This window comes from Cibotium barometz, chromosome 46 (assembly GCF_041138505.1).
Source record: "Cibotium barometz isolate CiBa-2024 chromosome 46, ASM4113850v1, whole genome shotgun sequence".
Taxonomy (NCBI): Eukaryota; Viridiplantae; Streptophyta; class Polypodiopsida; order Cyatheales; family Cibotiaceae; genus Cibotium; species Cibotium barometz.
This window is the reverse complement of record NC_141091.1, coordinates 9,395,805-9,409,561: the sequence shown is the minus strand read 5'-3', so window position 1 is coordinate 9,409,561 and position 13,757 is coordinate 9,395,805. Positions and strand designations below refer to the sequence as shown.

Genomic DNA, 13,757 nt, shown 5'->3' with positions numbered 1-13,757 from the left:
GTAGGAAGAAGTTCATGTGAGTCAGCTTATTGGTTTTGTGATGCTTGGCCATGAGGCTAAAGTGTGTAAGCTCAAGAAAGCACTTTATGGTCTTAAACAAGCTCTCTGGGCTTCGTATGAGAAGATACATTGTTATTTGGCCAGGCAGGGCTTCCAAAATAGTCCAACAAAAAGCACACATGTAAAAGAGCATCATGGGATTTTACTTGTGGTCATTCTTTATGTGGATGACACATTGCTGATTGGGAATGATGAGGATGCAAGTTCAACTTTCAAAGCTGAATTACGGGCATTATTTGAGATGTTAGACTTGGGTCTATTGCACTATTATCTGGGCATACAATTTATGCAGATGGATGAAGGCATTGTTATGCTTCAATCCAAGTACATATAGAAGCTCTTGCATAAGTTTGGGTTTGAGGATTGTAAGCCCATCTCTCCACTAGTTGAACCAAGGCTCAAGATGAGCATGCACGATGGTTGTGGCACATCACTATGCATACATGGCAAAAGTTGTGCAGGTTGTAGAGCCCACATGCATTTGATGAGGCTGTTGCAAATGTGTGTTGGGAGAAAGCTATGGATGAGGAGATGGATGCACTATATGGAAATGAGACTTGGGACTTAGTGCAATTGCCTGAAAAGGCAAGAAAGCCATTGGATGAGCTTGGAGTCATATGCTTAAGAGTGATTCAGACTGGGCAAGTGACTATGATACATGGCAGTCCACTAATGTGAACTGTTTGTTTCTTGGACAGTCATGCATATCTTGGTCGAGCAAAAAGCAACCCAATGTTGCCACCTCTACTTATGAAGCGTAGTATAGGACAGCTTTCACAGCTACAGTAGATTGTGTATGGCTGAGGAGGTTACTTCTAGATCTCTGTGAGTGTCAATAGATGCCCACCACCTTTCTCACTGATAGTTAGAAAGCTATGGCTCTGGCAGAGATTCCAGTTTTCCATGCCATATTGAACACATAGAGATTCACTATCACTATGTGAGAGAGAGGCTATATACAGGGAGGATTACATTCACGTATTGCTCTACACAAGACTAGGGCTAGGGTTAGGACAGCAATCGAAGATCACACACACACACACACACACAAAAGAAGCAAGTCAACTAGCAAGAGAGTGGGAGAAGTACTTGCACGTATATAGATGTTTTATGAAATGACGGACAATTACAATTAATAATGAAAGCCCTAGTTTAAGTGTTCTTTCACAATAGGTGTCCAGGGGAATAACCAAGTGGGATAAAAGTGCCTTTGGAGTTATTTCGTGTTTACATGTGACACCACATATTTGCATATGCCTTTCAATCTCCCCTGTAGTGAAATATGTGAACCTGTACAAGGTGGCAGATCACTCTCTGTAGGACAGTAAGCCTAAATCTTTGTAGAAAGCTTGAAACTTCTCTCTAGGCAATGCCTTCGTAAATAGATCTGCAACATTGTCCCATGCATATAGCTTCTCTCTGACATAGTGATAGTGAATCTCTATGTGCTTAGTGCAGGCATGTAAAATTGGATTCCGTGCCATAGCCATAGCACTCTGACTTTTAGTGAGAATGGTGGTGGGTGTCTATTGACACTCATGGAGATCTTGAAGTAACCTCCTCAGCCATACACAATCTATTGTAGCTATGAAAGCTGTCCTGTATTTAGCTTCACAAGTAGAGGCGGCAACAGGCAACAGTGGGTTTCTTTTTGCTCAACCAAGATATGCATGATTGTCCAAGTTACAAATAGTTTCCACTAGTGGACTGCCATGTATCATAGTCACCTGCCGAGTCTAAATCAGTGTAAGCATATAACTCCAAGCTGCCCCCCAAGGATAAAACAAACCAATATCTTGGGTGCCTTGAAGATAGCGTAATATCCTCTTCACTGCTTGCCAATGCTTAGTACCGGGATTGTGCATGTACATGCTGACCTGGGAACTTGGAATCCAAACTTATGCAGGAGCTTTTGTATATACTTGGATTGAAGCATAACAACTGAGCTACCACATAATAGCTAGGGTTTAGGGTTTCAGGATACTGCTCCCATGGATAATGCTGCCCAGATAATAGTGCAATAGACCCAAGTTTGACATCTCAAATGATGCCTGTAATTCAGCTTTGAAAGCTGAAATTGCATCCTCATCATTCCCGGTCAACAACATGTCTTGGACTATTCTTGCAAGTCCCCATTGAGAAAAGCTGTCTTGATGTCCAATTGATGCACTTTCCATCCATGATGGGCAGCCACTGCAGCAACACATCTAATAATGGACAAGTACCCATTAAGAAAAGCTGTCTTGATGTCCAACTGATGCACTTTCCATCCATGATGGGGCAGCCGCTACAACAACACATCTAGTAGTGGATAACTTGGAAGTAGGTGCAAATGTCTTATCATAATCTATGCCTTTCTGTTGGGCATAGCATTTGGCAACTAGTCTTTCTTTGTACTTGTCAATGGTACCATCAGACTTTCTCTTGACCTTGTACACCCACTTTGTACCAATTGGCTTCTTGCTTGGTGGCAAGTTCACAAGATCCCATGTGCAATTGTTTTGGATTGCATCAATCTCTTGTTGCATGGCTTCTTGCCATTGGTGCTCTTCCTTGAATGAAGCTAGCTCATCTGTGTCACATGGACAACTGATGCAGGCCACATCTGCATGTTCTTTTACATTTCTAGAACCAGCCCATATTGTGCTATGCAATGGAGCTGAGAGCTTGCTCTCTTGTAAGGTACGGACCAGCCAACGAGGCATTGTTCTAGCCTCCTCCAATGATGTCCGCTCTTCCTGTACTACCTCCTCAATGTCATTGTCTGCATTGGGCTGATTTTCAGCACCCATGTGTTGTCTATTAGACATTTCATGTGGCTGGTTTGCTCTTCCTTTTATGTCAGTCCCTCAAACACATCCTGTGGGCCATTCTGAAAGGACTTGGTAAACTGTGCAAGTGGCTGAGCTGAATTTTCAGCAAAGCCTTGTGGTCAGGCCTACGCGAGGCTGGCACAGGTCACCTGTGTGCGCACAGGCGCCGGCAGGAAAGCATGCACCGGCAGCAGTCGACGACGGCAGCTTCGTGGATGACGTCTGCAGACAGCACGCCGGCGGCATTAATCCAGGAGGGAAGAGAAAAAAAAAAAAAACAAGGAAAGCACTCGTTGTTTTGGGCTTTCGTTTTTTTTAGTTTATTTTTTTTTAAAAAGTTTAAAAACCCCTCCTCCAAGGTTTAAAGGTGTTTTTTTTTTAAAATTTAAGAAAACAGAATGTATATATATATATATATATATATATATATATATATATATATATATATAAACACAAAAGCAAAAAGCTCAAGAAGCTTTTGGGGCTAGCTATATAAACCCCTTAAGTGGGCTTCTTGCCACACATCTCTCAAGTTTTCAAGCTCTCAAGCTCTGAAGTTCCCTTGCACTTTTGTTGTGCAAAGATCAAATTTTCTCTCCACTTGTCCTCTTCACGATGTCGACCCAAGAATCGGAGTTGGAGCCCCTTGTTGAACGCGAAGGCTTGCCGGCTACGGAAGATACCGATGCCGATCTTTTTGACTATTATGTGTCAAAATTAGATTTCCAAGAGTTCAAAGTAGCTCTCGAAGCTTCTTCGTCGGAATGTCAGGCACAAATCGCAGCCTAGATGCAAGCTTTGCAAAACTCCATCGCTCTATTGACCACTACCCTCTCTACTCTTTCGGGTATGGATACCTTGGCTTCTGCTTTGGGCTCCAACATTACTCCGGAACCGTTCGGGGGCGAGCAAAAGCAGCGCACCAAGGAGATCGTGGACACGTGGCTACATAAATGGCAAGTTTACTTTCAGTTTCATCCATATGATGATGGAAAAAAGATCTAGTTAGCAGCAGGTTTCTTGTCCGGCAAAGCTTTGCTTTGGTGGAAGGAACTCAACCCTAAGCCAACAACTTGGGCACAATTCGAAGACGTCTTTAAGAAGGAATTCCTCAAGAAAGAGGATGATTATGATGTTGTTGTCCAGTTTTCAGCTTTGACCATGACCTCGCAGCACCTCACTTATGAGGTCTACCTCCAGAAGTTTAGGGACTTGCAGATGAAAGCTACAAAGATGGATCCCACTACTCTTTTGGGGTTTTTCGTAGCTGGTTTACCAGACTCATACCGTTTACAGGTTAAAAATAACAAATGCAAAATTGTCATGTGCACAGTGTGTATCTACCGTGTGCTACAGGCACGCAAGACTAGTTTTGAGGCTTGGGGAAGCTTGGAGCTAGGCAGGCTGATTGACGAGCTGAATTAGGGATAGACTAACGGGCGGGCACCCAAGTATGGATGGGCGGGCGCCCAAGTGTGGACGCTCGATGACCGGCCAAGAGCCTATAAAAGGGTGGCCAAGGTTAGTTATTGGAATATAGAGAGTCTCGCGAGTTGTGAGAGCTCTATGGTCTTGGAGCCTGGATCTAGTACAGACGTGCACCTGCTTTATGTCATGTGCACAGTGTGTATCTACCGTGTGCTACACGCACGCAAGACTAGTTTCGAGGCTTGGGAAGCTTGGAGCTAGGCAGGGTGATTGACGAGCTGAGTTAGGGATAGACTAACGGGCGGGCGCCCAAGTGTGGACGCTCAATGACCGGCCAAGAGCCTATAAAAGGGTGGCCAAGGTTAGTTATTGGGATATGGAGAGTCTCGCGAGTTAGTGAGAGCTCTATGGTCTTGGAGCCTGAATCTAGTGCAGACGTGCACCTGCTTTACGCAGCCGAGGCCGGCAGCAATGTCGAAGCCCGCGAGGGTAGCTTCGTGGCGGTATGGGACGTCGCGAGGAGGAGATTGGTCGGTATGTTAATCTAGTTAGCTCAGCTTGTGGCTCGGTGGGGACAGCCAAGACTGTGGGCTTGCCCACGGTTGTCATGGTTGGGAGGTGAGTCAGGCCTGCACCCCCTTGTTGTTTGTTTGTTTGCAGGTTTCGACTCTCGTACCAGGAATGATTACGAGGAGATCCGGTGTGAATTTGACAGTGGTATCAGAGCATGCCTCGTGAACGAGCAAGTCGGTAGGTAGAGAAGATGAGGTCGAAGAAAGGTATGTGTTCAAAAAGCAATTGTTGAAATTTGAGAAAGCTAGGCTTCGGAAGAGGCCAGGACGAGAGGGATCATATCCAAAGCTTTCTACTTGATATTATGGACCCTTCAAAGTGATTGACAAGATCAATGAAGTGTCCTTCAGGCTTGCTTTACCTAGCCATTGGAAGATTCACAATGCTTTTCATGTGAGTCTTTTGCGGAAGTATGTGGGGCCAGATCCAGAGGAACCTGTCACAGAAGATCCGCGAGAAATTTATGAGCTTCAGGAGATACTTCAGCCAGAGCAGATTGTATTTCACAAGGAGAGAAAGTTACTACATGGGAAGATTTCCAGGAGATACCTTGTGAAATTTAAAAATTATTTGCCAATTGATCCAAAGTGGGTAGATGAGGATTATTTTGCTGACTACCCTCATCTTTTGCAGGGATATCTTGAGGCTTTTCAGTTGAGGTCAACTGTTTAGAAGCCCGGGGGGATGTCACCATTTGGTCCATCTCCATTTCTGGAGCCACTTCTATGGCCTGTCACTCCATAGAGCGGCCAGATTTGTGTCATGTTTACATGGGGCCACGCCAATGTCCCATGTGAAAGAGCCAGGCTTTTGGTGTCACATGAACGGGAGCTAGATTAGTGTCACCCGTGTGTGACCAGTGTTGCATCACATGGACGGGAACCAGTTTCGTGCCATCCGTGTGTGATTTGCTCCGTGCTGTATGGACGGGAGCCTGTTGGTGTCACCCGTGTATGGCCAGGATGGCGTCTTACCTATGGGACTGTCACTCCATAGGAAGACCAGGACATATCTTTATATTTCTGTTGCACCAGTTTTGTGCTCGACAAGAACCTCTCGTACAAGTTTCATGAAAGAGAGATTTTGTCCATTATATGTGCACATGCAGTTATGCTTGCATGCATAAATTTATATTTGCATGAAAGTATTGAGGGGGTGGGGGACGGCCCTTTCTGGTCCCAATGCTAGTGTCATTTGTATTTTCAGTATTTCGAGTATTTGTGTTGCTGATGTTGTTTCCATTGTTTAATATCAGTTAGATTGAGTGTTCTAAATATGTGTATATTGTCTTGCGATCTGTAGGCCTCCTGTAGGGAGCAGTCACAACATCCTCCATCATCAAGTCAGTAGAGTGTGAAGCACATGGAGTCCATACAATGGTGGGATAGTCCCGCTTCACAAACTCTCCCATCTTTGCACAATTTGATCCATTGTCGGTGATGACTTGGACCATATGGGTTGCCCCAACCTCCTCTATGGCATGTCGAATATGTCCATATATCCACTCTCCAGTGATGCGCAACCGAGGAGCTGAGGCATCAACGACACGTACTAATGTCGTGCCGGCACAACATAAAACCAAGATATTGATCATATATTGATGCTTCTAGAGTGCATTAAGACATTCATCATGTAATGGATAATGAATTATGGATAATGGACCACACATTGTATTTTAAGTTATAATACAAATTACAATGCATTATACATAAGAAAATCAAAGAAAGACTCAAGAGGCAATTGGAAACTTGTTACTTAGTCACTCGATCCATCGGCGAAGATAGAGCATCTATATTGTTCCCAACAAGTTCTCAATCCCACCAAGTCATGTTGTATTTCCTTCACTTGAGCTTTCAATTATGTTGTTCTCAAAGACTTGGAGCCAATAGGATGTAAGCAGGTAGCTGCTGCCGCAACTGTTGCAACTAAAGCATTGTAGAACCTATGGTATGCAGGCACACGAGCAATGTTGAAAGGAAGACTGCTTTGATAAAAGAATTGGCGCTTGGCAATCTTTGCCTCTTACTTAAGCTTTGGGACATAGCGTGATGCAAGAGTACTTTGAGTACCACCATGAAATGATTGTCTTGCCCTCTTTTGTGTGGGCCATGAGCTTGAAGGCATGGTAGCATGTGTCTCTTAAGTACCACCTATTGGAGGGTTTGATGTAGACTCACCTATATGAGGAGAATCCACCGTGGCCGGACACGTGAGTCCTCCATCCATAGCGGTTGAGCTTGTAGGTTTACACCTTGATCCACTTGGTGGTTGTGAGCTTGTATCATCAACATTGGAGGAGAGTGGTGCTTGCATTTGAGAGCTTGGAGTGGATGAACTAGCTCTTTTTCAGCTTTGCTGTGTCGCCTCACTCTCTTTTGCACAGTGAACAAAGCGTTTTGTTTGGGGTTTTGAAGGTTTTGTAGAAACGTCTTGTCATAAAACAATTCGCAAGTTTCGCCAAACCAAAACGCGTTTTTTGGTGACTATGTTCACAATATATCCTCTATTAGCAAAAGAGGGGACTAACAACAAATTATTCTTTATTCTAGGCACATACAATACATCTATAATGCATAGATTGAAGCGTTTGCAATTGTGAGCATAATCTCACCAATGCCTTGGACTGGATACAAAGAATTGTTTGCACATGTGACTTTCTTGCCATTTGGGGTAGCCCTTAGTGAAATGAACAAATAATTCTTAGAGGTAATATGATGGAAGGCCCGATTGTCAAAGTACCAAATGACTTGCTTCTCATTTACATTGAGATACAAGTGTTGCTGTGATGCATCATAGCTACATACCAAGAAAGCCCAATCATCCTAGAATCAGCTTTGGACTGATAATAGCCACCCTTGGCATTGGCCTTATCATCGGCAGCAAAAGCTTGATCATTGCCATGTATCATGGAAGACTTATTCTTCCGCGTTTGTTTCTCCCGTAAAAGCAAGCCAACCAAATCTTCAAACATAAGGGGTTGAGGGTTACCCCTCATGGACAAAGTGAGAGAAGTGTGGATGTTGAGGTAGGATTCTGGGAGCGACCGTAGTGTTGTGGAGACTTACTCCTTTTCAACAATGACTTCATCAATGTTAAGCAGCTGCTCTTGAAGATCCCCGATCTTCATAAGATGATCAGCCATGCTATCCCCTTAGTTCATTTGCAAGTTTTCAAGCTCTTTCTTCAAATAGGCAATTGTGGCCTCACTTTTGGCTTGGTACATAGTCTCCAATACATCCCATGCACGTTGTAAGTTTTTTTTTTTTTTCCCGAGAGAGATCCTTCTACTAGTTAACCAAAAAACAACCAAAATGGGTAAGTGCAAATCTATCCCCAGAGGGAAACGCTAGTCAAGGAAGAATGCACTTCTCCTCTGGCTGGTTGCTCTAGGAGGAGAAGGCTATCTCATACAAGAGGGGGGGAGAGGGGGGGGGGGGTGGGGGGGGGGTGGGGGGGGCGTAAACTACACAGGTGGTCTGTAATGTCAAGTGGGCTCGCCACCTCCATCTGTAAGAAAGGTACCATGCTGCCAGATCCTGCGGAAGGCCTCGTGACGCTTCCTCATACGATGTGAGCCGCCTTAAAGCTACCCATTGACCACAGAGGGTATGAATGATATCGAGCCAAATGCTCTGGATAGACTCCGCTGGTAGGGTGAGGGTGCCTTCTATGGCTTCACTGCATCGAGCTGTCCATATATGCCACGTAGCTGAACTACTGTGAATCTCCCATCTTTGGCAAGATCCTGGGGTCCAATGATCAGTAGGTGGAGTTGGAAGTGGCATAGTGGAAATATGAAGGTGAGAGACCTGAAGGGCTAGTCCCCCACCTTCCTCCTCGTACGGCACGATGATCATGGCCTTAATGGCCCAAGCAACAGTGCCCCATGTGACAATACGGGCGGGGGCCCGATCCATAGTGAAAATGTGCAGGATCCTCTCCCAAACCTGCTGGGCCTTTGGGGAATCCCAAAGACTGTGACACTGCGACTCCTGGGGATGGCCACACCTCTGATATAATGGTGGTATGTCCCCAATGGCCAGCCAAGTGCCAACCGCTGAGCTGCCACATGAAAGAGTGATATTCCGCGGCCGAAAGTTGTCCACAGCCACTTCCAGAAGTGTGCGAGAAAATGCAGTGGGAGGCTCTGGGACTGCCAATGTGCTGTTGCTGCTGAACGTGCCCTCCACTTCTGACATCTGAATCCTGCGGCCTAGCCGCGCAGTGTACCAAAGAAGGGGGTACAGCAACTCCTCTCTGCCTTCTGGATCTAGCCATGTCCACTCTCCCGGCTCCCACTGAAGATTCATAATAGGCTAGCCCTCCCACATCCATAGCCGCCAGTCTCTCTTTGGTGACCTTGGACGGTGGAGGGTCGATGTGCCTCTCGTGTGCATGAAAGCCAATCACCCGCACCCTCTGCAAAGTGCATCCCCTGAGGTCCTCTAAGGGGGTGTCTGCTCTTTCCAGCCTGCCGTGAATCCCAATAGAGAAGCCATGAATTGCCAGGGGTATGCCATGCCTAGTGAACACTCCCAACTACTGTGGAGGATAAGGATCCAGTATCACGGCCAGGCACTCCAAAGGGATGGAAGAGTCGATATTGAGGCTAAGTTGGTCTCTGCCATTGATCCCAAGAAGGCCTCTCTCCTGAGCCTCTGGGGGTATTTGTCTGAATGCAAGCCAATCTCCCAGTGACATAGAGTGGCCCGTACTCAAGGCTCCCCAAGGTACGTGTGGGCGAGCCCCGAGCATGTGATCACTAGGCAAACACACCAAAGGATTCCAGATTAGAGGCTGCCGGAGCCGCTCCTAGGAGTCTACCGGACCTGACTATTGCAGGGCCGGCCTGAGATGATCGCAAGCATGCAAGAGACTGGCTGCAAATCTGTTCTCAAATGCTGGGCTAAAGCCACGTGTCCGCATCTTTGTGAAGATCCATCTCGCGCTCTGAGGTCAAGGGCCTCCCAAGGTCAGAGTGCGGGTGGAGATCCTAACGAGGAGGAAGTCCTTCCTAGGCTCACCGCCTAGAAGAAGACCACGAACAATCAACTTGCCCAACATGGCATGGCTGTGAATGGAGGCCCAAGCCCCCTCTGGGTCATGCTGAATGATCACTCTCCAGGCCACCTTTCCCATCACTGCGAGCCCATAGAAAGTTCTGGATTGAACGCTAGACCTGACCAATACATGCCCGGGAGAAAGACTTACCAGGAGGTAATGTACCACATGAACGTGGTTCGCCACCACTACCCGGCTGGCTAGGGAAAGCCTGGCCGAACTCCAGTATAACAGCTTCTTCCGAATGCTCAGAAGAAGGGGGGCAAGCTGCTGCTCAGGGGAGGTGATATGAGAAGGCATACAGTTTGTGGACTGGACATGAGAAGCGCACTATGAACGTTTGTATTGGATTTTTCGGCTACTTTTTCTGCCACTGTAGCTGCAAATGCTGCCTCACTAAGGGGGTCTGTGCTGGCATACATAAATTTATATAGCCATCATAGAGTGCAACTGCTTGCAGTTGTTGGCATCCCCTTGTCATAAGAATTATGCTTTTGGTCATGGAGAGACCACTGTGGTTTAATGTTAGCACTTTTAAGCCTTCCCCAAGTGACTCAATCAACCACCTTGCACTGCAAAGAATATTGAGTTCCACATGACCAAAAAAATTCTACAGTTGAGAGAAGCACATCAAGGAAGAGAGGCTCTGATGGTAACTTAGACTTCTAGGGTGGATGCAAGTGTAAGGTCAATAAGCAGGAGAGAAATGCCATTGCATCATATCGAGAAATCACAAACGAGATAACATGATGAAGATAAGGCTTGAGACGCCCAACTCATTGCATTAGGTCTATGCCCTCAAAGGGTACAATTTATAATCTACAGGAAGCCATCCAGATTTACCATGTGTAGCCTTCAAGAAAGCATCTATTTCTCCCTAATTTTCTTGTGTCCACCAATGTAGTGTAAGTGCATGTGATCCTCCATGTGACCCATAGATGATCGCTTACACCAGCATCACTTCCAACATCTCATATCTCACATTTCTTTCAACCTGTTAGACTGTTGAGAAAACACATTAGGAGACATTTTTTCTCTCAATTGAGCTGATTGCAAGACCACAATTTCTAACAAAGTAGCCCAATTTCAGGAAAGTGCCTTTGAGAATTGTCCAGTCCCCTTGTCCTAGGCTTCTCCTGACTGGTGGCCTTCACCACAACAGCCAACTTTCAAATGGTGAAGATGTTATCCAGTACACTTCTATCTTGAAGTGATCATTGTTTAAGTGTCATGAATGAGGTTGGGGAGGAAAGGATGAAGTTGAAGGCTCTTGGATCTGCCAGGATTTGCATGCTGTGCTTTACAAAATGATGGATCTCTAGTGCTGGACGTCATGTGGACCACTGCCCTTGAGTTTCAGATGTACAAGTCCCTTTCAGAGAGACTCTTGCATCTCACTGATCTACATTTTAGGACATTCCCTGCAAGGGAGTGCTTGGAAAGCAGTCGCAAGCTCTTCTGCTCCTCAAAGTGCCTCAAGAGGCTCCCTTACAGAGCATAGGACCATCCGGCACATGTGCTGCCTTAAGTTGCTGGGCTTTGTCTCTATCCTTGGAGTCTATATCAACCTTGAGTAGTACAACAGCTGCACATGACATTAGGCATGAAGTAACCAGGCAAATCGTGAAGAAGATCTAAATGCAGAGGTGAATCAACTTGATGTGATGGATCCAATCAGTTTGTGAGAAGCAACCTTTTTATGTTATGTTGCAGCCAAAATACTATGATGGAAACTCTTCAAGGATGTTGGAGGTTCTGCTTGGCATGCAACATTTGGGATGTGATTTTCTTGTAGCTGGACGAAAAATCAACCAGAAGTTTCTGGTACTCTCTTGTTTTTTGAATGTTTTAGGTAGTTCTTCAGTATCTTTTGCATTCAATTTCTGCCTTGCTTTTCAGGTTCTTTCAGATTTGACCATACCAAGTGAATTAGCAGGGATTTTCAAATCACTACCTACAGAAGATTTTCGTGTTGATATCTCATCTACTGAGATCCGGGAAAAGATTAAACTAGGTTTGTGAGCATCTTAATGGCTTGCTGAGATGCAAATACATTTTGGCGTAATTTTTAAATCATTAAGTGTTCCTTTTCAAGTGTATAATAATGTTTGAAATGTTGATACCCAATCAAAAGATGGAGAAGTTTATTGCAATTGGTTTCTTTCTATGTGCATATGAAGTGCGGCAACCTCTTAGATAAGCTCGGGGATGTAAACAATCGCTACATCCCAACATCTTAAATTGCTGCCACAATATAGTGGAAAGGCAAGTTTGGTGTACTCTTCTATTAAAGGCCTTCACAGGGGAATGCATTATTCCTTGCACAGTAAGGACATACGGTAGAAGGAGGGGTTATCCATTCTAGCCCATTTCAGCAAACGAGAGAATCCAGTATAGGTGTTTCAAGGCATGTTGGACTCGTAGTAAAGATTCAAAATGTCTACTTAATATAGGTTTCAAATGCACGTGTTGAATTGAAAGATGGTGCCAGGGCATCTGGAGGAAGGTAAAGGGAAACTATCGTGCAAATTTAAGTAAAAAGTTTGAAAGTGCATGCTATATCGAAAGAATACGGTGACAAAATCCTCACAAGATATTTCTGCACTTATATTTTCTTGAAAAACAACTGCTACTTCTTGTACTCTCTTGACACGCACACGCACACACCCTCTCTCTCTCTCTGATGTTGTGCTGAGATGCCTTGATGAGGCTACTTTGGAAGATCCTCCACTTGCTAGTTGTAGATCCTAGACATACTTCAACGTTATAAAAGAGGCAATGTCATAGGAGGTGGATGGATATTAATACTTTGTGCTCTCCACCACCTAGTTCTAGATTTGAGACATACTTCAATGCCACAGTGAGCAATAGGAGGTGGATATCCAAGGACTTAATATAGGGCAAATTTGCTACCTTACTAACATAAATGGCTCAGCGCAACAAGGCTTGGCCATAGCAGCTCAAATTTGCAATATTAAGAGAACACAGGGCCTTGCATTGAAGACATTGCTTGCTTTGTGGGCATGTTGTTTTGGTAGCCAATTTGGTAGAGAAGTTGGCAACAATATAGCTTCATGTGAGCTAAAAGTAGAGTTGCTATAAGATGAATATTTTAGTTTAAAGTAGAGTAACTTACTTTTGTATATGCTGATAACAACTTGTGCTATGGTATATACTTTTCTATAAGGAATTGTCCTTATGTATATGCTGATAACAACTTGTGCTATGGTATTTACTTTTCTATAAGGAATTGTCCTTATGGTCAAGGCCAATTTTTTTTTTCATGTATAATATTACTTAAGTTGGCACTGAGCTCCAGTTTGAAATAGAGGTGTAATGAGGTATGGCATGCCACAGGAAGAGCAAGACTCTTCGTTTAAGGTCTTATCGGTTTTGGTCTGGTATAAGAGTGGTACCTTGAAGGTTGGAGAGTGATTGATGTGGTATTGATTCTTTTCTTCTTTTTCTTTTGTCACATGAAAGATGCACTTGAGTTTTAGCCTTAGAGATTTTAGGCCTTGCTTTGATAATTACATACATGAGCAATCGTTTACATGCATCTCGGGCGTGAGGGTGTTTCGAAAGCTCTATGCTAAAACTTTTGGAATTAATCTTCACATGTGAAATTGCCTTTTTGAAAACATCATCATTGGGATTTTTTTTTGTGGTAAATACGTCAGCCAAGGTGAGGTTTTGTTGGTGTTGAGTTAGGGTTGAAACAGAGAATTTATGCATGAGGGCACGTTGGAGGTACTTGCAAGGTTAAGGGTTCTCTAGGAGATGGATCATACGATGGGTCAATGGTCCCTCCATCCATAGATG

General features: G+C 44.6%; 1 protein-coding gene across 4 annotated transcripts in view; it reads left to right on the top strand.

The window, feature by feature from the left end:
- LOC147611849 (uncharacterized) overlaps positions 1 to 12,088 on the top strand; it is an 83,479-nt gene extending 71,391 nt beyond the window's left edge. For 2 of the 4 annotated variants that reach the window (XM_086783723.1, XM_086783727.1), the window contains one exon: positions 11,649 to 12,088. In XM_086783723.1, coding sequence (XP_086639849.1) covers positions 11,649 to 11,957 — 309 coding nt within the window. In that variant the 3' untranslated portion in view covers positions 11,958 to 12,088. The remainder of the gene's footprint in view (positions 1 to 11,648) is intronic. The other 2 variants (XM_086783726.1, XM_086783725.1) reach the window with 2 other exon arrangements.
- Positions 12,089 to 13,757: the final 1,669 nt, after the last annotated feature.